The 25255-nt window shown below is 50.2% G+C and overlaps 2 protein-coding genes across 2 annotated transcripts in view; both read left to right on the forward strand.

Annotated features, from left to right (window-relative positions):
- The first annotated feature begins 1018 nt into the window (after positions 1 to 1018).
- LOC111144948 (NK2 homeobox 3) lies at positions 1019 to 4196 on the forward strand. Its single transcript, XM_022499567.1, has 2 exons — positions 1019 to 1557; positions 3031 to 4196. The coding sequence occupies exons 1-2, from the start codon at positions 1197 to 1199 to the stop codon at positions 3774 to 3776; spliced, it is 1107 nt and encodes a 368-aa protein (XP_022355275.1). The 5' UTR covers positions 1019 to 1196; the 3' UTR covers positions 3777 to 4196.
- A 2543-nt stretch (positions 4197 to 6739) lies between these two features.
- The window catches only part of LOC111145022 (translation initiation factor IF-2-like), a 51968-nt gene continuing 33452 nt past the window's right edge, over positions 6740 to 25255 (forward strand). The window contains exons 1-2 of the mRNA XM_022499642.1: positions 6740 to 6786; positions 8660 to 9241. Of these exons, the coding sequence (XP_022355350.1) occupies positions 6740 to 6786; positions 8660 to 9241 (629 nt within the window). The remainder of the gene's footprint in view (positions 6787 to 8659; positions 9242 to 25255) is intronic.

Consider the following 25255-nt stretch of genomic DNA (forward strand, 5'->3'; position numbering starts at 1 on the left):
TTGCGGTGTACTGAGCACCTAACAAGTGTGGGGCCCGGCGCTAAGCTCCCGGCATGTTTTGTCCTTTATCCCTGGCAACAACCCCTGAAGAAGTATTGGGCTCCTTTTTGTAGACAAAGAAACTGCGGCTCAGAAACACCCCAGGCCACACATCGACTAGGTCAGGATTGGAACCAAGACCTACCAACCAAGGTCAGTAACAACTCCGTCCTCCTGTCTCTCACATACCTGCTTAGTGGGCAGCTGCAAGAGCTACTAGGACAAAGACAACCGGGACTCTGCCCCTCCCCGGGGTGGGGGCATAGTTTACCCCGGGCGACTAGGCCAGCAATATCTAGTACTAGGTGGGAAGTGATAAGTGACACGAATGTCCTTTACTAACATGCGCTGCAAGGTCAGATGCGGGAGAGACGACTTCCGGCTAGACGATCAGGGAGCGCTTCCTTTTGGAGGTGGTACTTGAGCAGAGCCTTGGAGAACAGCTTTCCTCTCATGGAGACAAGGGCAGGGAAGGCATTCCAAGTGGAGGGAAGAGCTTGAACAAAGTCAACAAGTCGGGAACAGACACGTTGCCCATCCATTGGTATACAAAACATTCCGTCTTCTTGGGAATCCAGAGGCCGGTATTTACAGACCAGGACGTTTTCTTGCCCTGCAGCAGCTGGAAAAACCACGCGCCTGGGCCATCCTTCCTGGCAGTTGGCTCGTGGACAAGAAGCCTCCCAGAACTGGCCCTGGCCAGGAAGATACGGCCAGGCGGGGAGGGAATCGGTAGTTCGGGGACCAGGGGCAGTGCAGCCTCGCCCACAACGACTTGGACTTCGCGACTCTATACTAGTCCTTTATTTCTGGTAGCGCCGCAGCACCCCACTCAGTGGATGTGGGGGGCGTGGTCCACATGAGCCGGAACCAATAGGGAGGGAGGCTGAGGCGAGAGGCCCGCCCCCGACGTGACGCACGACCCCCGGACACAGGCTTCGCAGCCCCGGCCCCAGTCCCTGCAGTGGCTGTAACAAAACCCAGACCCCCAGGTCCCGGCCAATGGAGGCGATTTAGACTGGAGCCGGACCGCGTCTGTCAAAAGCCCGACTCGGCAGCAGCGGCAGAGTCCAGAAGGGGAGCTGGAGCCGCAGCGCTGCTTCCCCGCCCCCGCCGGGATTTATTGAGTATTTGGACTGGACAATTAAGTGGCCCTGATGATGTTACCAAGCCCGGTCACCTCCACCCCTTTCTCAGTCAAAGACATTTTGAATCTGGAGCAGCAGCAGCAACAGCACTTCCACGGCGCGCACTTACAGGCGGACTTGGAGCACCACTTTCACTCGGCGCCGTGCATGCTGGCCGCCACCGAGGGGACGCAATTTTCTGACGGAGGAGAGGAAGACGAGGAAGAAGAGGGCGAGAAACTGTCCTATTTGAACTCACTAGCCACAGCCGACGGCCACGGGGGTTCGGGGCTCTGTCCGCAGAGCTATGTCCACACAGTCCTGCGAGACTCGTGTAGCGGGCCTAAGGAACATGAAGAGGAGCCCGAGGTCGTGAGGGACCGGAGCCAAAGTGAGTAGAGGGGGAAAGAGAACGCACCCGCACATCTGGAGCAATGGCGGAGCGCCCGCAAACAGCCCACAAACCTTGCCAGCACTGCTTCCCGCCCCCTTAACCTTTGGCTGGGGTCATGCCTCACCCTGGTCCACGACAGCTCCGCAAAGCACAGGTGCCTGCGAGGGAGCCGGGGCGGAGGGAAAAGGAAGAGGTGACCCCGACAACTACTCCTCCCGGAGAGGAGAGGCGATGCAAGCCCCCAAAAGAAGGGAAAGTAGTCTTGCTGCCCTGACGCTGATAAGCAACACGGGCTCAGCTGCTGGATTCTGACAACTCACAGCATTTTTGTTCCTCCCAAGACTTAGACAAGAGCTCAAATCTCTTCCTCTTTGACCCTAGGGTGAGACGAGGTCTTTGAGGCCAGACAGCCGTCCCCTCTTCTTCAAAAAGATGATCTAGGCAGGTTGTGTTGGCAGGGCGCAGGAACCTTGCTAGAGACAAGCTGGGTGGTTTCCTCACTTCTCTGCTTGGAGTTCAGTGTCCCTGGCACCCACAGCACCGGCAGAGAGGGAGGGGATGGTCGGAGAGTGCGTGGGAACACAGTCCATTAGGCGCGTGCATAGCGTTCACACCCCCGAGGCACTAGCCTTTTTTGAAAATTCATAATGTTATGCTTTGTGTGAAAAACGCGCGGAACCTAGTCCTAGATCCCAGCCGCTCATGGGAGGTGAATTGGGTAGGGAGATCGGACAGCTGAATAAAACCCCTAAGGAAGTGTTTGTTTCTGAGGGGAGAATCGAAGAATCTCTTCCCCAAGAGGAGGCTTGATGTGGCAGCAGCCAAGGCCTAGACTCCCGACACTTCGCCTGGGCCTAAAATCGACACGAAACGGTCTAAATCAATAAAATTTCTTTTTCTCTTTAAGATAATACAGACATCGTCACGCATTTAGCAGGAGGTCTGTTGTCTTTTAAAAGCCAAAAAAAAAAAAAAAAAAAGTTCCTAAGCAATGCAGGAGGGTCACACTCAAGCATTTCCAAAACAGAAAGATTTATTCACGCAATTCACGCATACGGGCCCCCAACTACCAATATGCTTCACACCTTCCGCTATCCGTAACCGAGTGGAAAGCAGAGGAGTTTGCAAACACTCTAGTTACTATGTAGTTGCAAACTTTCATCCCGAGAATCGTCATTAGCACGCCGAGCCCAACATTTACTACTCTCTTTCTCACAGATGCTCAAATTCTAAGCAAACCCGCACTAACTATCCCTCCCCGTGGAACGTGCTTCTGCCCACTAAGGGCGTTCTGAGGGTACTGGGGCTGTCGCAGGGCCCCATGGCGCCAGAAACCACAAACTTTCCAGAAAGCCCAGGCATTTACTACCGCATGCTCCGCGCTGCCACCAAAAGGGCCACAGCGCTCTGGGACAGGAGCCGCGGTAAGGCGGGGAACTGCTAAGGGACGCTGTTGTGCTTCTTCCGCAGAAAGCTGCCAGCTGAAGAAGCCTCTGGAGGCGGCCGGAGACTGTAAGGCGGCGGAGGAGAGCGACAGGCCCAAGCCACGCAGCCGCCGGAAGCCCCGGGTCCTCTTCTCGCAAGCCCAGGTCTTCGAGCTGGAACGCAGGTTCAAGCAGCAGCGGTACCTGTCCGCGCCCGAGCGCGAGCACCTCGCCAGCAGCCTGAAGCTCACGTCCACGCAGGTGAAGATTTGGTTCCAGAATCGCAGGTACAAGTGCAAGAGGCAGCGGCAGGACAAGTCCCTGGAGCTGGGGGCGCACGCGCCCCCGCCGCCGCCGCGCCGCGTGGCGGTGCCGGTGCTGGTGCGGGACGGCAAGCCGTGCGTCACGCCGGGTGCGCAAGCCTACGGCGCGCCCTACAGCGTGGGTGCGGGCGCCTACTCCTACAACAGCTTCCCCGCCTACGGCTATGGGAACTCGGCCGCAGCCGCCGCCGCCGCTGCTGCCGCCGCCGCCGCCGCCGCGGCCTACAGCGGCAGCTACGGCTGTGCGTACCCGGCTGGCGGCGGCGGCGGCGGCAGCGGGGGCGGCGGGGCTACCGCGGCGGCCGCGGCCATGCAGCCCGCCTGCAGCGCGGCCGGAGGCGGCCCCTTTGTGAACGTGAGCAACCTGGGCGGCTTCGCCGGCGGTGGCGGCGCGCAGCCCTTGCACCAGGGTGCCGCGGCCGGGGCTGCGTGCGCGCAGGGCACCTTGCAGGGCATCCGGGCCTGGTAGGGACGCGGCGGCTCACGCGGCGGGCGCCCCACTGCAGCCTGCACCGCGGGACTGAAGCGCGAGAAAGGCTGGAACCCAGGGCCAGGTCCTCTCGTTAAAAAAAAAAACAAACACAACCCCCCTACCCCCCAATACACATGTTTCGCTCCCCAGGGCCCCGGAACCCAGCTCTGGCGAAGCCTGGGGAAGGGGGCTGCGGGACGAGGAGGAGGCCCGGGACCGGTCGCAGAGACTGTCTCAGAGGCAGAAACTCCGGCTGGGTGCCGGGGAGGACAATGGCCCGGACTCTGGCCCCGAAGAGGGTGAGAGAGGCTGGGACTCTGGCTGCCGCTTGCTTCTTCCAGAGCAAGAAGGCCGTCTTTCCCCCTCGGCCTTCCCGCGGCCTCCTCGAAATGTCGACAGAAAGCCCAAGGACAAAAAGAAAAAAGAAAAGAAAAAAAGAAAAGCATGAAGGAGAGAAAAATGGGGTCGGGGCTTGAGAATCCCCAAGCCCCACGGACCCCTCTGCCTCTTTTGCGGCCCGGAGCGCCACACCACAGCCGATTTCTCTTTTCCCTACCGCCTGCCCCCCGCAGCAGATACCTCGGCCTGGATCTCCGGATCGTCAGGGTGTAGAACTCTGCGAGAAAAACCGGCGAAGCAAGATCAAACATGGGGGGGGGGGGTGCTGCGGGAGGGGGAATGAACAAATCTGGGAGCTGGTGGCCCGCGGGAGGTGTTACCAGGTTTCCTTTCTGTTTCATATTCTGTATTCAGCACATATAATATACCTATAACTACCCACACGCCGTGTACACACCCGCTGCCATACACTACAGGAGTCAATAAACAAGGTGCAATATTTCCAAACCATTGGCTACAGACTCTGTTTCCCCCCCACCCCCAGAAGTGGAGAGGGATCCTTTAGACAGGGCGGGTAGGGAAGGAGAAGGTGTGTAAGGGAAAGCAATCTTCCCCGGGCGTTCGCAGGCCTGGCCTCTCCTGGGCCAGCCCCGGGGGCTGCAAGTCTTGCGTCCTCTTGGTTTTGTCCATTAAATTTCTCTTTACTCTTGTGGGAGAACAGACCGGAGACTCGGGGCCTTTTGAGGTCCCCGGCTTTGTAATCCCCCCAAGTTTTACCAGATGCTTTGGCTAGTGTCTTTGGGCCTGCGTTAGACCAAGACTGAGAGACTCTGCCCCACCTCGGAGGTCGCCAGGGAAAAGGAAACCTCGCCCCCCGGGTCAGCCGGAGGCGGCGCGAAGGCGGCTCCTTCAGCTGCCGCGGCCGAGGCCTCCAGCGCGCCCAGGGGCGCTGCGCCCCGCCGCGGCCGAATTCTCCCCCTCGGCCGCCCTCCCTTCTCCCCCGGCGGCCGCGGCTTTATGCGGCTCCTTGTCACTTGCGGAGAATGCCTGTGCGAGGCCTGTGCTGCCACACGGCCGATTGTGAGCGTGCCAAGGCGGGTGAATGGGGAGGCCTCAGAGCGCCGCGCCATTGTGGGGCCGGGCCTAGCTGAAAGGCGGCTCCGGGCCGGGAAGGTGCGGAAAGAATGGCTTTTTATTGGAGTCCCGAACAAAAGGTGTGGTAGGAAGGCGAAGTCCCCTGCGCGAACAAAAACCCCAGCGCGTCGGGATTGACGTCCCCCCCCAGCTCCCCATTGCTTCTCAGAGCGGGGGCTTTGTGTAGCAGTCTGCTCCACAGAGGGACGGAGAAATGCGCGGGGGTTTTGTTCCCCACTTTTTGTGCGCTGGGGGAGGGAGCGGCAAGGGGGGACGGGGGCTGGGCGGGCAGCCGGGACGGGCGCGCTGATTAGGCCGGCCAGCCGCGGCGCGGAGACGTTCAGCGGGAGTCGGCGGCCTGAATGCAGGGTCATTATTGCTACAAGTTTAGCAATTTCGCCCTTTCTAGGAGGGGGCGGGGGCTGCTAGGCTGCGGCGGGGCCGCCGGGCTGGGGATCTGCAGAGACCGGGAGGAGGAGGAGGAAAAAAGGAAGGGAGGAAAGGAGGGAGGCAGGCAAGGGAATCCTCCGAAACCCGCTGACCGCCCAGGATGAGGCTTGGACGGGACCAAAAGGGCCTAGCGGGAGGCTGGAGAGGCGGCGCCTACGGGGCGAAGACCCTCCCTCTCCTCGCCTCTTCCCAGGCAGAAAAACCCTGGAGTTGAGTGTGAGTTATCGTGCACCAGGTTGCCGGTCTCTCAGCTCCTTGCCGCCAGTTCCCTCCTCTGCCTAAGCCTCCCAGGAGCTGGGACAACTCCTCCCACCACCCTTATCACCGCCCTGTCGCCCCAAGTCCCCTTCCTAGCGAGCCCTCTTCTGAAGCTATTATATTCCCGTGAGTTGCTTAGGCTAAGGGCTGGGGAGGGAATTCTCGCTTCCTAAGACGTTTCTCATGGCCTGCAGCCTCAGACCACTGACCCAGCCAGCCAGCCAGCCAGCCAGCCAGCCGTAATTTCCAGAACACCTGCTAATACATGTTCACTGGTACTGTTCTGGATGCTGGGGATAGTGGGGGGGAAAAAAAGGCACCAATGTCCACAGGCTCGTGGAGTTTATTTTAATGAGTGTGCCCAGGGACAGGGAGTTAGACAACAAAGAAGTAAATGTAAAAATAAGCAGATAAATTCTAAAAAGGAAATAGCACTAAGGGCTGAAGGGAGGGTTCTTTTGGAGTAGGTGATCAGAGAAAGCCACGTAAGTTGACACCTAAATGACGAAAGGGAAGCCAGTCCAAACAGGCCTTTGCTGTTGCAACCCCACTCCTCCACACTTGCCCTCCCCACGATACGGAATGCCCTTCCACCCCCATCTTTCTGGTGAACTCTTGCTCCCCCTTCAAGGCCAGGCTTCTTTCCTGAACCACCCAAGTGGAGGTAATCCCTCCCACATATATGCCACCAGAGTCTTAGGTACTTTCCAATACCACAACATCGTGTCATGCAAAGATTTATTTGTTTCTCTCCCTCCTCATGAGGTCCTAATGAGGTCATGGGCGACCAGGTTGACATCTTTTGTCCCCTGGGACAGATAACACAGTAAGTAGGAGATCATGGGACCAGAGTCCTTAAGGACCCTCCCCAGCTCATGCAGTGGCCCTGGTGATGTGAAGCTTCGGCACTGGGTGCTGGCTGCAAGGCATGTGCTGAGCTGGACTCTTAGCCCACCTGGGCGGGGCCAAGGCACCTGAAATCACCTGCAGAAGACACACAGCCCATGCAGATTCCAGAGAAAAGTCCTGCCTTTGGTACCCTGCAATGCTGCTGGGGACACAGCTTTCTGCAAGAGATTGTTACCCCTCTCCCTATAGCTCAAAACATAGGAAAGGAGGCTGAGAACTTGGAGATGACCTGATACCCTGGGCACAAAGTTTAGGGGTTGGGAGGGACACAGAGATAGGGAAAAGAGTGAGAACTCAAGCGGGAGGGGAGAAGAGCTGAGATGTGTATGATAAATCTGGGACCTGTAACGGGGACCCAGTTCCACTTCTCCAAATTTCCCTCGCTGAGGAGTATGGTAGGTGACCAAGAGCCTGCCCTGGCACTCCAGGACTGCTCACTTCCAACACTGGATTCCATCACCTGCGCTCTAGGAACCCAAGACTCTGGGAGCAGATGTCCTTGCTCTGCTGGGGGTTTCCTAAGTAAGCAACTCTTTTCCCCCCAGCCTAATCTGTTTCCGGCGGGCCTTGGCCTCTCGATGCTCCCAGCACCAGATCCCCACCTTCCTTGCCCGGCTTCCTCCCGGCCCGCATTAATCTTCCTCCATTCTGCATCCTCTCCTCTTTCGAAAAGAGGTGTGCGACCGTGATAGAGGAAGCAGACTAGTTCTAGGGATTGGCTTCCACACAGTTCGCGTGTCTTGAGATACTTAAAGCCAGACTGAACCAACTCCCTCCCTGCTCACTACACTTCCCCAGAGCCAGCAGTCTCCGGGTATAAATAGCTCCCATCGCTCGGGCTAAGTTGTCGGCCATCGAAGGGTGAAAACTCTTGACCAACACAGCTACCTCTCTTTGAGCTCCCTCTGCAGGGGAAAAGACACACCCCACCCGCAAGCCCAAATTGCTGGTTCACTGAATAGTTTTGTGAGCCGGGAGGAAGAGTAAAATGCCTTCTAATGATCCGTGAGACTTTGAGCAGGTGAAGTAAGTCACCCCTTTAGCTTCTAGCTTCTGAGCTCTAAGGCAGAGAAGGATAAACCGTATGATTTCAGAAGTCACTTCTGGCTCAAACTCTCCTTACTTCTCTGAATGCATGGATAATCCCTCCCTACCCAGGGACTCTTGCTGGGCTCATGGGTGGGGGGGTACGAGGTGGGGGGGGTCAGTGTTACTGGTGAGAGAGGTTAAGGCCAGCAATTTTTTCCTGCATTAGCCTAAGCTTGAGAGGAGTTAAGAGGTTGGCTCTGGAGCCAGCCTTCCTCCATTCTAACCTTAATGCCACCACAACCAGTAGTAGAGAATTTGAGTAAGTTAGGAGCACTCTGAACCTCAGTTTCCTCCTCTGTAAAATGGGTATAACACTTCTCTCATAGGTGTTTTTTTTTTTCTTTTACCTAAGCAAAGCGCACAAATAGTAAGTGCAATTAAGTGAGTTTTTATATATGTAAACACTTACAGGACTCAAATTAAATGAGGTGATCCTTGTAAAAGCAACTTAGCACAGTGTCTGGTATGTCTTGGGCCTTGCAGCCCTGGCGTTGGCCAGGCCGGCGTTAGCTGCCTTGTATGCAGAGAAGCCCAGGACTCAGTTCTGTCTTTGCAGCGCTCCCAGGTCCGCAGGGGGAGCGCGGCGGGCCCGGGGGATTCGCCACCCCAACACGGCGGGCACGCGTCACCACAGGCAGGCGGAGCTCGGAGAGCTTCGCGGAGGCTTGGACCTTGGAGGCTTCAGGGGAATTCGACTGAAGGAGAAGGTGCAAGGAGGTTCCGGGCGGAGCGGCGACCCTCCTCGGCCTCATCAGTGCAGGAAGAAAGGGTTGGGAGGGGAAACCGAGCCCCTCTCGGGAGAGCTTGCCCGGGGTCCGGCGCCCCGCTGCTCCGGGGCCCAGCCTGCGGGACCTTGGGCCGCGCGCCCCCGCGAAGGTGCGGCGGAAAGGCGGGGGCGCTTCTCCGGAGAACGACGCGTGCGGGGGGCGGGCTGGTTCCGTGCCTCGCTCGCAGCCTCCCGCTCCGGCGTTTACAGCTCTGGGCCGCGGAGCGAACTCCTGGGGCGCCTTCTCCCGAACCGACGGCCCGAGCCCCGGGAGGCCGGCGGACTGTCTGCCCGCGGAGTGCGGTGCTGGGCCGCGGCCGGGCCGGGCGCGAAGGGGGAGGATCCTCGGACCTGCGGCGGGCAGCGCAGGTGCCGCGGGGCCGGACACCGCCTCCCAGACAGGCCTGGCGCGGGAGCACACCCGCAAGCCCCGGGAGAGTTTGGCCTCCCCTCGCGGTGGCCGCCTGAACCTGCGGAGCCGGCCGTCCGGACGACACGACGCGATCCGGGCGCCCAGGTAGGACGCACCGGGGAGGGTGTGGTGAGCCGGGAAGGGCTCGGTGGGGAGTGCGGGGGAGGCCTCTGCGGGAGGGGGCACTGATCCCAAGGCCACATTTGCTTTTTTGAAAGGTCGCGCTCTTTCTCAGCCTAGGCTGTAGGTAACAGCAAAGTTTTCTGACGGGGCGTTTAGAAAATGTAACGAAGTATGAAACGCATGCAGAAGGGACGTCAGTGCACCAACACTGGCTGAATCCTCTAATATTGCCATGAGACCAAATCCCGGTGCAGAAACAGAACATTACTAGCCCCCCCTCCCCCGCCCCCGCAGGCTCCCTTGTGGTCACTGTCCCCACCGTCAAGGATAACCACTGTTTCTACCAGCACAGATTAGTTTTGCCTGGTTTGGAAAGTTAGATACGCGGAAGCCTGTAGTATGCATGCTTCTACGCCTGACTCCTTTCGTTTGTGACATTTATCGACCTTGCAGCGTGCACTTGGCGATAGCTCACTCTCATTACTTAAGAGTATCTCTTTGTATCAATGTGCGGCAGATGATTTACCCGCTGTGCTGCTGATGGGCCTTTGGGCGGTTTCTAGTGTTGGACTGTTGTGAATGGGGCGACCAAAGACATTCTAGAGCAGCATCCAGCAGAACTTTCTGCAGTGATGGAAATGTTCTCGGTCTGTGCTGGCCAATAAGGTAGCGAGCACGTGAGCTTGAAATGTGCTTGGGTGAGGAATTGGATTTTTAATTTTCTTAAATTGTAGTTAATTTAAATAGAAAGTCATGCCTGGGACAGCACAGTTCTAACCCGTCTTTTGAGGACTGTAGTCAATGTTTCTATTCAGTTTACACCTAGGAGTGCAATCATTGTGTCGGGGAAATGAACACCAGCTTCCAGTGTGTACTGAGCGGTTGTCTCAAGTTGGCGCATCTATTTTCACCCCCACCGGCTGTAGCACCACGTGTTGCTCAACTCAATATTTTCATTTCATTTCTTTTTCATTTTAGCAGTTCTGCTGAGCCTGTAGTTAAAATGAGGCTTTTGTTCGCTTTTAAGCAAGATAATGAAAATTGCCACTTATACCATAGTAAAGGTGATGATCATGGTTAGAGGGGTTCTTGGGGACAGAGCATTGTTATAGGGTCTTAAGTTTACCCTCTATACCACCCCACCCCTGCGTCAGGCCTCCCACCCAGTCAACCTTCTCCCCTGGAAACTGGACCTGGGTTAGCAAGGCATTAGGACATTAGGAAGGGGCTGTGTGTTGGGAGGTGATCCATTTCCCTCAGCCCTTGTTACATTATGCGTCCTTCAAATCAACACCCCTCTCCCTTTACTGTTACTTATTGGAATATGCCATCAGAGGGGATGATGAGATTGCCTGGCAGGCTACAGCCATGGCACAAAAGCCAGATTTTGTGCTGGCTTAGTTTTAGTGTACAGCTTGATTCTGCTTTCTTTCTTTCTTTATTTATTTTTATTCTGCTTTCTATAAAATGGCATTAATACCATCTCTGCTGCCTCACTGGTTTGCTGAGAAGCAAAGTAAACCCGAGGAGGCAGCAGTGTGTGTGTGTGTGTGTGTGTGTGTGTGTGTGTGTGTGTCTTTGTAGAAATTCTTTCTAAACCTCCGAATTATCATGTGAATTAGGTATTCCTTCTTTACACATGCAGACACTGAGGCTGTGAGACACGGAACCACTCTCCTCTAGGCCACACAGATAGTTAACAGCAGTAACCCCAAGAGGACTTTCCACCTGTGCCACCGAAAACAGTTCTGACGTTTTTCTTAAATTTCCCTTCCGTGGGTAAACAGAGCCCTGGCTGGTACAGATCTTGAAATCCTGGATCAAATTTGATGTCCTCTGTGAAGACTCCCTTTGGACAGAACCAAAGTGATCATTAACCACTTGTGTGTGGCTAGTTAAGCAGAGGAATTGTTTGTTATGTTGTAATAATAGTGAAATTCACTTGGTGTGATACGTGAGTTCTTGGAAAGCTGTGTGCAAATAGTCTTTTGCTTGTGGGGAGGGAGAAAAATTGAGTACATTTCAATTTCATCTCTGCAATTTGTTGCCTAAAAGTATCCCAATATTAGTTATTTTATAAGTGAAGGATCCTTTTGAAATATGAATAATAACACAATATTTGGGGTACCTGGGTGGCTCAGTCGGTTAAGTGTCTGCTTTCAGGCTCAGGTCATGGTCCTGGATCGTGGGATTGAGCCCCACATCAGGCTCCCTGCTCAGTGGGGACCCTGCTTCTCTTTCTTCCTGCTCATGCTCTTTCTCTTGCTTGCTTTCTCTAAGTATCTTTTTAAAAATGAACACATTTTCTTTGTAAGATTGGGTTTTCAAGTAATAAACAAGAGCAACTCAAAATCATATATAAGATTCATCAACATTTCACATATATTTCCTCTTTTACTGAGAAGGGTTCTCGTGAAAGTTTCACCTGGACCATCTTGACATCTCAAGTTCTTTGGGAGGTCCACAGATAAGTTCTCTATCCAGTTGAGAAATAAGTAAAAACCCAGTGTCCCTAGTGGCTACTGGTGGATTCATTAGCTTGGGTGAGTTTTACAATCCCTGATCATTCGGTGGGCCTCTCAGAGAAGGGGTTCAAGAATCAAATGGGTTTTAGATTAGATGAGCTTCAAAGGTCCCTTTCAGCCATGAGATTCTTTAAATCTGTTATATACCTATAGATCCAGCATAAATTTCAGCTGTGCTGGTGGGAAGCGCCTCAGAAACTGCCAGAGTCCAACTTCTTTCTGATGCTGAATCCTGTGGTGCTACATCCCAGGCAAGTAACAGTCCCATGTCTCCTGGATCAACCATGGGCGAGAACCACTCACCCCTCCACTCCCTAAGTGTGAGAAAGTTCTGCCTTATATTCAGATGAAATCTTCCTCCTGTAGCTTCTATCAGAGGCTCCTCCTTTCATTCATCCTTTTTTTTTTTTTTTTAAGTAGTCTTTACACCCAGTCTGGAGCCCAACATGGACCCAACACGGGGCTTGAATTCGTGATCTTGAGATCAGGAGCTGAGCTGAGATCAAGAGTAGACACTTAAGGAACTGAGCCAGATGTCCCTTTCAGCTGTTCCTCCTTGTGCCACAGATGTCTACTTCTTCTGCATGGCAGTTCTTCAAGTATCTGAAGCCAGCCATTGACTCCCATGATTCTCCGTGCGAAACAGCCTCAGTTTCTTTGACTATTCTCTGCTTCCCAGCCATTCTTCAGTGGATTTTCTCTAGCTCGCCCATTTCTTCTGTGCCTGGAAGGTTCTGATACATTCCCTACAGGTGGTCTCCTCCTCATCAGCCTTTGACTACTTTCATCTTCATCTTCCCATATTCTTCTGAGAAAGCTGAGGTCCACTGGGAGGCTCTCTTGCACAGGTCCCACTCTCCTCAATTTATGTTTTAATTCCTTAGTCTTCAGAGGAATAAGCATCCATTCCCTCTAAAATAACACTACTCCTTAAAGCCTTGATATATTTTCTTTCTTACTTCTAGAAACGGTGCTTCTTATTTTGAGTTCTGAGATCCCCTCACCCTACAATTCAGTATTCTCTGCCTTCCTTTCTTTCACCATGAAACATGTAGCGATCTTGTCATATTATCTTCTCTTAACACTGGTGCCCCTTCCTCAAATATCTTTCCTCCCCATTTTGGGTCAGATTTCTGAATATGTGTCTTCCCCAGCTACTTCCCTTTCCCTCAGTCTACATGATTCTTTCCTCCCAAGTGGTGAGTACTGATCTCACTTAGAAGTGATTTTTGTGGTCAGCTGGTTCAGCTGTTTCCCTGATACCTGGTTCCCTTTTCCAGCACTCCTGAGGAGTTAAACTCCTGCCATTCTCCCTTAATTATCTGAGATTCATTCTACTCAGGCTTGTGCTTTGTTACCTCTCTTCAGTGTTTGGCACAGTGACATTTTTTCCTAGAAAGTCTTATTGTGGTTTTGACACTCTGTACTATCCTGATCAATTTCTTTCTCAATGAGTAGTTATCTTCTTCCTCCAGCCCCACTTAATGGAGCCTCCAAGGCTCTTCTGGACTCTTGCTGTCCTAAAGCTTGTCTGCCCACACAGCATCAACTATCACTTTTATACTAAGGAGCCCTTAATCTACACCTTTATCTTGGTCTCCCTCTGATGTTTTATTTTCAAATGCCAGGGGGTTATTCAACTTGTACCTGTACCTTTGTCGTCTCAAGGTCATCACCACTCCCCCAAACTACTCACATCTCAACTTTTGCCAGTGGCATCATCTTTCCTTGTTCTCTTCCCTTTGGTTGGAATCAATCAACGAATGAGTTCCCTGAATGTCTCTCTTCACTCAGAGCAGAAAGAGTGGGGAAACCTAATACATTTCAGAGACTAGGCTCTGCATATCCTCACCCATTTAATACAATAACCATCCTGAAAAGTAAGTGCCATCATCTATGTCTTATGGGTTAAGAAATCAAAAGTTGAGAATACAAACATCTTGCTCAAGGACTTGCCCAGTTTTTAAGTGACAGATTTCAGGGTATAAATCAAAATCAAGATCTGATTCCAAAGCCTAAATACTTTACTATAATGACCTCCTAATTTGTCAACTTGGCTTGGGCAGATCGCGGATAAAACTCAACCTCACACCAGCACCAGATTCTTTTTCTTCAAATGCTTCTTCATTAAAGGTACCTATGTCTTCTCAACAGTGCTATGGCTCTTCATTGTGGATAGGATCAAATGGACTTTCAAGACCACTGTTGAACCCTCATTACCATGTCTAATCAATGGAATTTCTCATTATTTGTAAATGATCTACACAGTCTTCTCACTGTACCTCTCCCTGACCCATTTATCTGCCATGCTCATTCCTGGGGACCCTCTGAGCTCTCACCCTTCTTAATTCCAAGCCCATTGTCCCCCAACTATGAAAGCTTTTCCAGCTACCATGGCTCACAGTGATCACATGTCCCATTATCTTGACATAGACTTAATAGCCTCTGTTGCATAACTCAGTTTTTGATCCAAGTGGTTTTATTTATTGTCTCATTATCTCCATCCTCAATTATACTATAAGCTTCCTGAGGATAAGGGTCATATTTTATGCTTTTTTTCCCATATTGCCTACAGAGATAAATATAAATGAAATAAACATAAATGAAATCGAGGAGAAAATGCTCAGAAGAGTATTAAGGGTAATGTAAGTTAACTATATTATTCTTAAAAATACTGATGAGATAGACATTGGCAAAATTTATTACCTGATTGATATTGGGCACAGGTTCAAACAACAGTCAGCAGAAATTTGAGGGATTCAAGAAATAGAAGTCAAACTCAGAGTGCGGTTTCTTCCTCATCCTGTTTAACAACTCCTTCATGCCCTCTCATCATGAACGTGTGAAAGGAGAGGCACTTACATTTTCCACTAGATGATTGGCTTCAAGGACAAGGAACACTTGTCTTGCCTGTTCAGTTATTTTTTTCAGCACCTAGTACAATGCCCAGAACATGCTGAATGTTTGATACACATATGACAAAACAATGAACTGGACATATGATTTGGAGCCAATGCCAGCCTTGTCCTCTTCTTGTTTCCCTGTGTGAATTGAGAGAATGTCAGAGTTAGAAGGATATCAGCCCAACCTCCCCATTTCAAGGGTGAGGAAAAGATCCCAGAGAGGAGGGTATCTGACCCTAGGTCACTCCTCCTCTTAGATTCTGTCTAATCCAGTGTTTCCCTAATACTGGATTTCACTAACTCCCTCTTTTTCAATGTTCTGTCCCCACACCTATCCCCAGCCCTTCTTCCTCTCTGGCAAGTTTCCTTTCCCACATCCCCTCTCCTAGCTCTGTACTCTGCATGCCCCCATTTTGTGTTTAATGCTATACAACAGTGTCTCTTGGGAATGTAAACAAAAATACCTCCAAGGTTGTGAGCACACACACTTTAATAACATGTGACTGTTTGGGAGGAACACAGCCTCTACCAGGAAGTTACAGTTCAGAATCTCTTCAAGGGCTCTCTCTAGGGCTCAAATACCCTTTCAGAATTCTGTGAGTCTAGAAACATAGAATTTTTATAATAATATACAATAGTTCAGCTGCCTAAAGTGCCGGCAGTATACTAGACAGCCTAGGAGGCTCTTGGCACCTCTGCAACTCCAAGTCATGGTAGGTCCATTTTACAGATGAGTAAACTGAGGCTCGGAGAGGTTTAGAACAACTTGTTTAAGGTTACTCAGCTAGTATCAGAGCAGGGACTTGAACTGATCTACTTACCTTGTCCAGAAAACTCTTTGGGACACACTGACCAACTGTTGGCTGCCCCACTTGGATACCCGCTTCCTCTACCATGGCTGCTCTTGGTAAGGTTCTCATCTATGAACCATCTCCATGCCCTGGCTCCATCACCCATCCCCTGTGTTTACCCTCTCTGGACCCCAGGAGGCAGGTCCTGTGCCCTCTAGTGGTCGCAAGGAGATGCACAACCCTTTCAGGCGCTCAGGACCTCTTCAGCACCCTCTGGTGCTGGGGACCCAAGGCCATGTGGAGTTAGACTTCAGAGGTGCCTAAGTCTCCCAGGCTTCGCTGGACCGAGGAAAGAGCTGGATTCTCTGAGTCCTCCACTCCTGCTAGTCCTTTAAGAAAGACCCACTCATGTTTGACAATGGCCAAAATTAGATTAAGAGAGGGACTTGGCATCAGCCCCAAATTCCTCTTCAGAGAGTCAGCAAGAGCAGCTGACTCAGAGTCTGTATAATTGATGTCTATTCTTAGTGTCCGCAGTTCTTTGTTCATTGACACCCCTGGGCCTGGTGTGCGAAATCCTCAAACGTACTTACCTTGTGTGCTCTTGAGTAAGTCTCAGTCTTTTTGAGCAACAGCGCCCATCTGGAAATGGGGAACACCTGCCTCATCTGCCTCATAGGGACGTGATGAGGATCAAGCCAGAGAGCGAATGGAAAATGGGGTTGAGGCTTGAGGTGGTCTATCCTCTTCTCCCACTGCCATCTTGGGGACAGTGGAGCCCGTGTGTGTGGATCCAGCCTCCAGAGCTGCTCACAGTCTCTCAGCATTTCTTCAGATAAATAACAGACTTGCTCTGAATGGATCCTGGGTCACACAGAACCACTGGAGCCTTTGGGCAAATTAGAAAAAGCCATTGCTTCCTCCGAGTGGACATGGCTTTGCCTGGTCCTTGGCTTGGAGGGTAGATATGGGTGTCTCTTGGTCTGGGCACCCTTGTTCAGTGAATAACCCACACAACCAAACATGGGGACTTTGGTACCATAGACATCTCCAAATCCCTCTAGTCCCTGAATAACATGCCACTGAATGGACATGCCGAATGCCTTTACAGGTCACCCAAACAATCTTTGTTTCAGGAAAAATTCAGCAATAAATAGGTGGCGTGGCCTCTAAGTGGGGGAGGGAAAGGCCAGCCTTCTGACTGGCTTCGCTGACATCCTCAAGCGCTGGTACACATGCTGCTCCTGTCACTGCCTCTACAACCTAGAGAGCTCCTCCCTTAACTGACTGCACTTCCCACGGTGGATTTAAGCCATAAGTCATTAGAAGCTCCAGGCAAAGACCTGGGTTGTGGACAGGGATGAGTTACAGACTTACCCTTGTGGGCAAGCAAGGACAAATAACCCTGTGGCGAAACAGCCCTGGTGAGCAGCAGGCTTATCACGCTGTTTTCCATTGTTTTCTTCTCCCTCAACTTCTGGCTTCCTCTCCCCTTCTCTCCCCTCCTCTCCCATCTGCCTTCCTCCTCTGTCCTCTGCCTCTTTCTCTCTCAGCCTCTGTGGGCTGCTCAGTCTTCCCTCTCTCCCTTCCTCTTTCTTCCCTCACATCTCCTTTTATCCACTAACAGACTCATGGAATTAAAGAGTGCTCCATAACCTTATATGTTATATTTTTTGTGTTTAAAAATGAGACAACTCTAACCAGTCATAATTCTCTCACAAAAATAGCAACTATGTTAAATTTAGTTCTTATTTGTATACAAACAATATTACTTTTCTGTGCATCAGTGATCTCTGATAAGGAAAAGCCCCCTCCCAACCCCCTGCCACAGACACACATAGTTTCTACAATACTAGGGAGGGAGGAGGGAGGGAAGCCAGCAAGGAGGAGCTCCTATGATTAGCATCAAGGGGAAGTCCTCAGGATACCAACAACAGGGAAGGTTTATGAGAACACCGAAGGAGATCCGAAGGAGTTCCTCTACTCCACATTTCTTGCTTTGTTTCCAGGCTCTCCCCACCCACACACACCCCGAGTTTTCTAAAGAAGACAGAGATCATGTCAGTGCCCCGCAGACAGAAAAGAGAGGGCTAGAGAAATTACCTGATTTCTCCAAAGTCACACAGTCAGTTCATGGCAAAACTCTGAGTAGAACCTATTGGTTGAACACAACAAAGGTAAAAACACAGGGCATGTGATGTGGGGCTGCTGTAGGAGGGACCAGAATTGGAACAGCTTAATAAGACCCAGATGCCCCTTAAATGGAATTATGACCTCCAGGGAGAAGCTAGATCATTTAACCTACATTCATTTACCAGGTGGACAAAATCAGATTCAACCCCAAAGTCTATAGATTACATGTCAAATTCGCTTTCACACACGATAGTTCACTCTAATGGAGGGGCCGGGAATAGGGGCCGTGGACACAGAAGATGATGGGCTCTCCTTTCAGCACTCAGCACATGCCCAGCGCCTCCCTCGCTGACATGTTAGACCGCAGCTCCTGTTTCTCTCTGCCTTCTGCTTCCTCTAAGGACCTCTGCAACAAGCCATGTGACCCCTCGTCCCCACGAGGCTGTGACATGCAATTAGCAGGCAGCCATGCCGACTGGCTTTGAGTTTATTAAGTCCTAAATTCCCAGAGTACTTTGTTCACTTTTTTTTTTTTTTGAATGGCACCAATGGCTTTCTGTATAATCAAAAAAATTTTTTCTATTTTGTTCTAATTAGCCAACAACAAAAAAATGGTATGGAGTGTTTACCATAGCCAAGCGCTATGCTGACCACTAGGAATAGATACAGTACTCCAGGTCCCTTCTCTCCACTTGGTTATAGTGTCATGAGGGTGGGGGTGGTGGGGTGTTCATTTGTAAAGAACACTTCCCTCCCTCTGAGATGGGAAGTGATAACCTGTGGGTTGCACAGTATGTTGTTGGCCCAACATGGAGGGGTTAAGACAGACTTTTGGGAGGAGGTAAGCAAAGTTTTGAGGCATGAATAGGAGTTAGCCAGCATAAGTGAAATAAAGCTGTTTCCATAAAAAGAAAAGTGGGAAGCTGGTGGGAGAGGGGGTTAAAAGATTACTGGGGACAAGTGATGCTCCCTTGTGTCACTATGAATTTTTCCCACATTGAAATCCTCTCTCTGTGCTGTGGGAGAAATAGGTAGATATGCATAGGTTTTGTTTCAACTCTAGGACTTCCTTTGGCTTTAAAGCTTACAGTAAGGGAAGCTCCAGAGGAGACAAGTAAAGGGGAACTGTGTACTATCTGTTCAATTTTTCTGTAAATCTAAAAATGTCCTAAAAACCAAAGTCTTCCAGTTCTTTAAAAACCCTGCGTTGGATTACTTAATAAATTTTGGAGGATGGGAGCAGCCAAAGTCATCTTCATTGTCACCGAGAACATGGACCTCCCTGTTCCATGGAGGTCTGACAAGGAGCCTAGCTTTCTTCCCATCCCCATGTCTCCCCAATCCTTGGTGTCAAGGGCACCACCCCTCCCCTGCTAAGGGCAGCCTGATTCGATCACACTTGGTCCCTTTGTCTCCTTCCCCCCACATCTAGAGGGTCACTGAGTTCTATAGCTAGATTGTACTTTAAGCTCCCTCTGCAGTCCATCCTTGCTATATCTCCTAGTCCTCTTCTCTGGAATGAGCCACGACCACTCTCTTTTTCCCAGCCTGGCTTCTTCAGTGGCCTCTTAAGTGGACATTCCACCTGTAGCAGAGTCTGCTCAGGCCCTAACAAAGTACCACAGGTTGGTGGCTTACATAATACAAATATAGTTTTGCACAATTCTGGAGGCTGGAAGTATACGATCGGGATGTTGGCAGGGGTGGTTTCTTCTGAGGCCTTTCTCCCTGTGTCTTCACATGGTCTTCCCTCCTTGCCTGGGTATCTGTGACCTAATCTCCTCTTCTTATAAGGAGACCAGTCATGGTGAGTTAAGGCTCACCCTAATGAACTCACTTTAATTTAATAACCCACTAAAGTCACAATCTGAGGTATCGGGGATTAGCTCTTCCATATATGAATTTGGCGGGGGTGGGGGAACACAAATCAGCACATAATTCTACTTCTGTTCTTTTGTCCCTTTCACCATTTTTCAGGCAGCCACCAGAGTGATCTTCTGAAAATGTAAGTCAGACCAAGTTACATACTGCTTAAAAGACTTCCGTGGCTTCCCAGTGTGCTAGAGTGAAATCCAGACTCTTCCCCATGGCCTGCAAGGCATGGTCTGAGCCTCATGACCTCCCCAGACTCTCTGTGCCTCTACCCTTTGCTCATCATGGCACAGCCACAGGACCTTCCTCGAGTTTCTAAAACACAGTACATTCTTTTATCCTCTGCCCACTCTTCACCTGACTGCCTTCTACTCAGCCTTCAGCTCTCAGAGATGACTGCCCTGCATGCCTGGTTATCAAGATGGTGCCCACTGTGATTCTCTCTTCTGGCCCTCAGTTCCTGTGCTCGCCAGCTCTTCGAACAGGATAATGTTATTTCATGGTTTTGTTTCTTCTGTTTGTCTCCTCCACCAGTTTGCCAGCTTCCCGAGGACAAAGTCCATTTCTGTTTTGTTCACACCTGTATACTTGTCCTACATAGTGCCCCAGAGAAAGTGTCCATCAACAGCTAAGAGAGTGACAGAGCGCATGGGGAGTTAGACTTTATTTTGTAGGCATGGGAAGCTGCCAAAGGATTTTTCACAGGGAAACAACATGGTCAGACACACTAAACTACAGAGATCACTCTGGCTACAGTGGGGAGGGGGAGGGTTAGGAGGATACCCTGGAGTTGGGGAAACTAGTTGGGGGACAACTGCATTAGTCCAAATGAGAAATGATGAACTAGGATCATGGAAATAGGACAGAAAAGGAGATTGCATTTGTACGAAGTGATGTACAGATGTAAGAGGTGAGGTGGGGAGACTCCAGGGTGACTCCTGGTTCTAAGGCTAGGAGAGAAGGTGAATGGGAGTATCTTTCATGAAAACTGAAAGAGGAGAGGAGAGAGAATAGGTTGACTGAGAGTGTTGGGGTGTAAATTAGGACACTTACCTCCCTACTAAAAGGCTCCCCTTAAAGACAGAAACTGTTGATATTCCCCTTTAAAAACGCCTTGCACATACTAGGCTCTCAGTATGGGGACGCCCCCCACCCCTAGGTGGGGACTTAGGCTGTATGTATGCAGGCTCTTAGTCACATGCACAATGTCAGTTGTGGAGACACTTACACCTGCCCACAAACCCTAACACCCTGGGGATACTGGTTCTCCAAATTCCCATGTCACTCATATCCTCCAGCCCTGCTCAGCCTGTTCCATTCCTGATGGCCACTCACCCTTTGCTTGTTTTCAGCCCTGGTAGAAACAAAGCAAGCCCAAAATACACCAGCCAACTGGCAAGTGATGAGTGATTAGCTGGCTAGCTCTAAAAGGCTGGAAGGAGGCAGCCTTTCAGTGCTAAATGCAGTAACCCTAGCCCTGGGCTGGCTGTAATTCTAGATGGAGGTGGTCTGGGATTGGGTGTGGACAGAGCAGCAAGAACAGACCCTGGAGGTCCTCAGCCGGGCAGCGGGAAGAGAGTGCATCTCTGTGCAGTCCATCGAAAGTATGAAATTAACACTCAAATGGAGATAGAGGAGATGTGCTAGATTATGTGACAGGACGAGTGGTTCTTGTTACTAAGGGAAGGCTCTCTGCCAGGCTGAGCGGACTTTACTTAGTCTTCCTTCATGCTCCTCAGCTAAGATAAGGACCTTATTTACAGGGAGCAAGATTCCTACTTCTTTTTTCTTCACTTTATTTCTGCCATATTCTATAGCTCCCTGACTTGGAAGCTCAGTTTCCTCTTTGATGAAGTGGGAGTCACATCCCACACCTCAAAGGGTTGTGGTGAGAATCTAAATGAGCTAAAGGATTTAAAGGAATGGCTGGCTTATAGGAGGCATTCCACCACCTGGGCAGTTAGCACATACTAAAACAAGTCTCTATTTTAGAAATACTGGGGGCATTGGAGAAATGCAGTCAGCTCTCAGATGTCTGTGGTCTACAATGTGATTAGTATTTATGTGCTCATTTAAACCGTGCTCTAGGGAAGGTCAGTGCCTTAATGGAGAATATACAGGAGTGATTAGTTAGTATTTAATCAAATATTCACTGCTGCTAGGAGGGCCTCAGCCATTAATATCTCCCGTAAGTACCAGAGCATTGTAATTAGCTCAATTGGTGTATTAGGTATTCACTGGGAGAAAAATGCGGCTTGTTAACAATCCCAGTTAGAAAAAAAAAAATAAATAAAATAAAAATAAATAAAATCCCAATTAGTAGTAAGATTTCATCATTAAAATCAGTGGTATATTGGGATGCCTGGGTGGCTCAGTTGGTTAATCATCTGCCTTCAGCTCGGGTCATTTATCTCAGGGTCCTGAGATTGAGCCCCATGTGGGGCTCCCTGCTCAGGGAGCCTGCCTCTCCCTCTCCCTCCCCCTCTGCAGCTCCCCCTGCTTGTGCTCTCTCTCTCGCTTTCTCTGTCTTTCAAATAAATAAATAAAATATTTAAAAAATAAAATAAAATCAGTGGTATGGAAGATCTGCACATTGGCTAAGATAGTTTACAGTCACTCTCCACCCTTGGATGGTAGGAAAAAATAATTTTTTGAGTTCTGTTCATTTCACCTTTCTGGACAGTACCTGAGGCTGCATTCTGACATGGTCCTGTGTCCAGCTGCGATGGCAAAGAATTTGACTGGCTTGAAGCCTTAGGGTTGACTTAATTCTGCTTCTAGGTCATGGAATTTGCTAGAACAAGCCATGCCAGGTCTGGTTAGAGCTCCTGAAAGGATAGAGCTGTGATTAGCTTTCAGGATAGATTTTGTGTCTCCTCACTAATAAAAGTGTGTCTAATGTCCAGGATGTGGTGGGATTGGATCTGAAATTTTCGTGAAGTTGTAGAGGGAGCAGCTGGCTCTCAGTATTCCAGAATGTCTACCATAACAACCGCATAATCTGTGCATAATTAAATTTGTTTAGGTCAGTTTACAACAGCTACTGTAAATATGTATCAGGGCTGAGGATTTCATTTTTTTTAAAAGATTATTTATTTATTTATTTGACCTACAGAGATCACAAGTAGGCAGAGAGGCAGGCAGAGAGAGAGGAGGAAGCAGGCTCCCCACTGAGCAGAGAGCCCGATGCGGGGCTCGATCCCAGGATCGAGCCCCAGGACCCTGAGATCATGACCTGAGCCGAAGGCAGAGGCTTTAACCCCCTGAGCCACCCAGGCGCCCCGAGGGCTGAGGATTTCATTTAAACCTCAGAGCAAAGTCGGGAGATAAGTCCTATGATTATTCCTTTAAAAAAAAAAACCACAAAAAACAGTAAACTCCAGTCCAGAGATCTTAATGTATTGTCCGAGATCACATAGCTAATTAGTAATGGATCAGGATTTGAACTTAGGACCAGCTGAACCCAGAGACCCAGCACGTAGCCACTGCAGGAGACTTTCCAATAGTATTTGAAAGTTTGACTTTGAACAACTTTTCTCCTCAAACAGGGTCAGTCTACTGAAGGCAGCCCAGACTGGGCATTCATGCCATATTCAGATGGCTCCCATCCCTCAGGAGTCTTTCTTCTTATTGACCAGACTGCCTCATCACCCCATCCGCTGGTCCTGACTGCCCACTGGTGTCACTCGGAAGCCCAATCCTTGGGTCTCGACAGCCCTTCACCTATGTTAGGATGGATTCATGTGTCATTAAGTGTGCTTTCTGCGGGAGGACCTAGGGATGTCAGATGCCTTGAGATGTAATGTGGGGTCTTTCCAGATTCTGCAGGTCTCCCCACTGGAAGCTTTGGAACCCAAGAGACTCTGACTTCACAGGAATTTCTTCTGTACTCTGACTAGCTTTCCAGAGTCAAAAAGGAAGATGCAAAACCTCTCTCCCTGTTTACTCTTCTTTTTAATTGAGCTATATTACATAGCTCTTTACATGACTGTTTTGTTTTTAAAAAATTCTTGTTGAAGTACAATTTATATACCATAAAATGTATATATTTTATACATTTTAAATGTACAGTTCAGTGATTTTTAATACATTCACAGAATTAGGCAACCATCCTACTATCTAATTCCAGAACATTTTCATCACCCCAAAAAGAAACCCCACACCCATTTGCAGGGACTCCCATTCCCCTCTGCCCAACCCCGCAACCACTTTCTGTCTGTGGATCTTCCCATTCTGGAAGCTTGAAGGATGTGGTCTTATGTGACCGATTTCCTTCACCTTGCATATAGTTATCAAGGCTCATCCGTGTTGTAGCAGGTGTCAGGATTTCCTTCCTTTTCGTGGCCCAGTGATATTCCTTGCATGGATATACCGCCTTTTGTTCACCCATTCATCAGTTGCTGGACATTTGGGTTGTTTTGAATAACATCGCTGGGGACATTTGGGAACAAACTTATGTGCGCACGTGTTTTCCATCCTCTGGGTCTGTTCCTAGGGGTGGAATTGCTGCTGCACAGCTTTAAGTGTGTGTCCTGAGGTATTTCATGTCAAGTTCTTTTCACACATAGAAGTTTCAGCCTGGGCTTGAGACTGAGGAGAGCAGTCCAGAATCTATCTCACCAACAACAGGGTGGTGGGGTCCAAGTCATCTGGAAAGCCCAGCCAGAATCCAACCAGCAATTCTTTTTCCTCTCTCCCATGCCCCGAGGGGATCAATGATTTCTTTAATTCAAAGATGCCATCTATTTGATATTTCAGAGGGCTAGAGTAGAGGAAGTGGTGGCAGAGAAATTTCTTTGGAAATTGACTGTAAAATACCTCTTGATTTAAAAATGGTAAGTTATGTTTGGAAGGGATTGTTAGACTTGGGGAGATTAATTATAGCCTTAAATTTAAAGGGTACCCTCAGAGTTGAACCCAGCATTTTTACAGAGGAAGAAAAGAAGGGATCGTTCCCCAGTTTAGACGACTGCCATAGGCCAGCCCTTACTGCTGAGGCTGCCGAGGGGGAAGTGTCCCAGACACAGAAGAGGCTGAAGGCCGTCCCTTGAGCTTCTCTGACACAGCCTCTAGGGACACCCAGTGGAAGAAGAGGTTACTCTGAGCTGCATATGACACGAAAGGTTAGGGACCTGCCTGCCCCTTCATCCTCTGTATGTTGGCACAAGGGGGCTCCAGGTCTTTCCATAATGCCACAAGTCACTTCACCTCTCTGGGCCCCAGTGTCCTGCTCTGCATGGTCGGGAAAGTGATCCCTTCCCTGCCTGACTCACTTGGTTGTTATTAGGACCAAACGAAATGAGATAACGAGCAGGTAAGCAGTCTTTAAAATGAAGACTACCAGTGGGGTGATGATTCATCGTGGGCCTGGATTCATTTAAACTCAGGTATCGATTCATGCCACAGATAGGAAGGAGTACCTAGTGATGGTTTAACCTCAGCTGCGTCTTCCAGGAACTGCCACTACATTTTTATTACCCGTTATATGCTTCTGTTTGTCCTAAATCAGCCTATCTAACTTGAAAAGAGGTGCTTTTTTTTTTTTTAAGATTTTATTTATTTATTTGACACAGCGATCACAAGTAGGCAGAGAGGCAGGCAGAGAGAGAGGAGGAAGCAGGCTCCCTGCGGAGCAGAGAGCCCGATGCGGGGCTAGATCCCAGGATACTGGGATCATGACCTGAGCCGAAGGCAGAGGCTTTAACCCACTGAACCACCCAGGTGCCCCTGAAAAGAGGTTCCTTAAGGCTTCCTCCTAATATACTCACTGCC

Source organism: Enhydra lutris, unplaced genomic scaffold (genome assembly GCF_002288905.1).
Source record: "Enhydra lutris kenyoni isolate GAN:26980312 unplaced genomic scaffold, ASM228890v2 scaffoldscaffold12, whole genome shotgun sequence".
In the NCBI taxonomy this organism is placed as follows: Eukaryota; Metazoa; Chordata; class Mammalia; order Carnivora; family Mustelidae; genus Enhydra; species Enhydra lutris.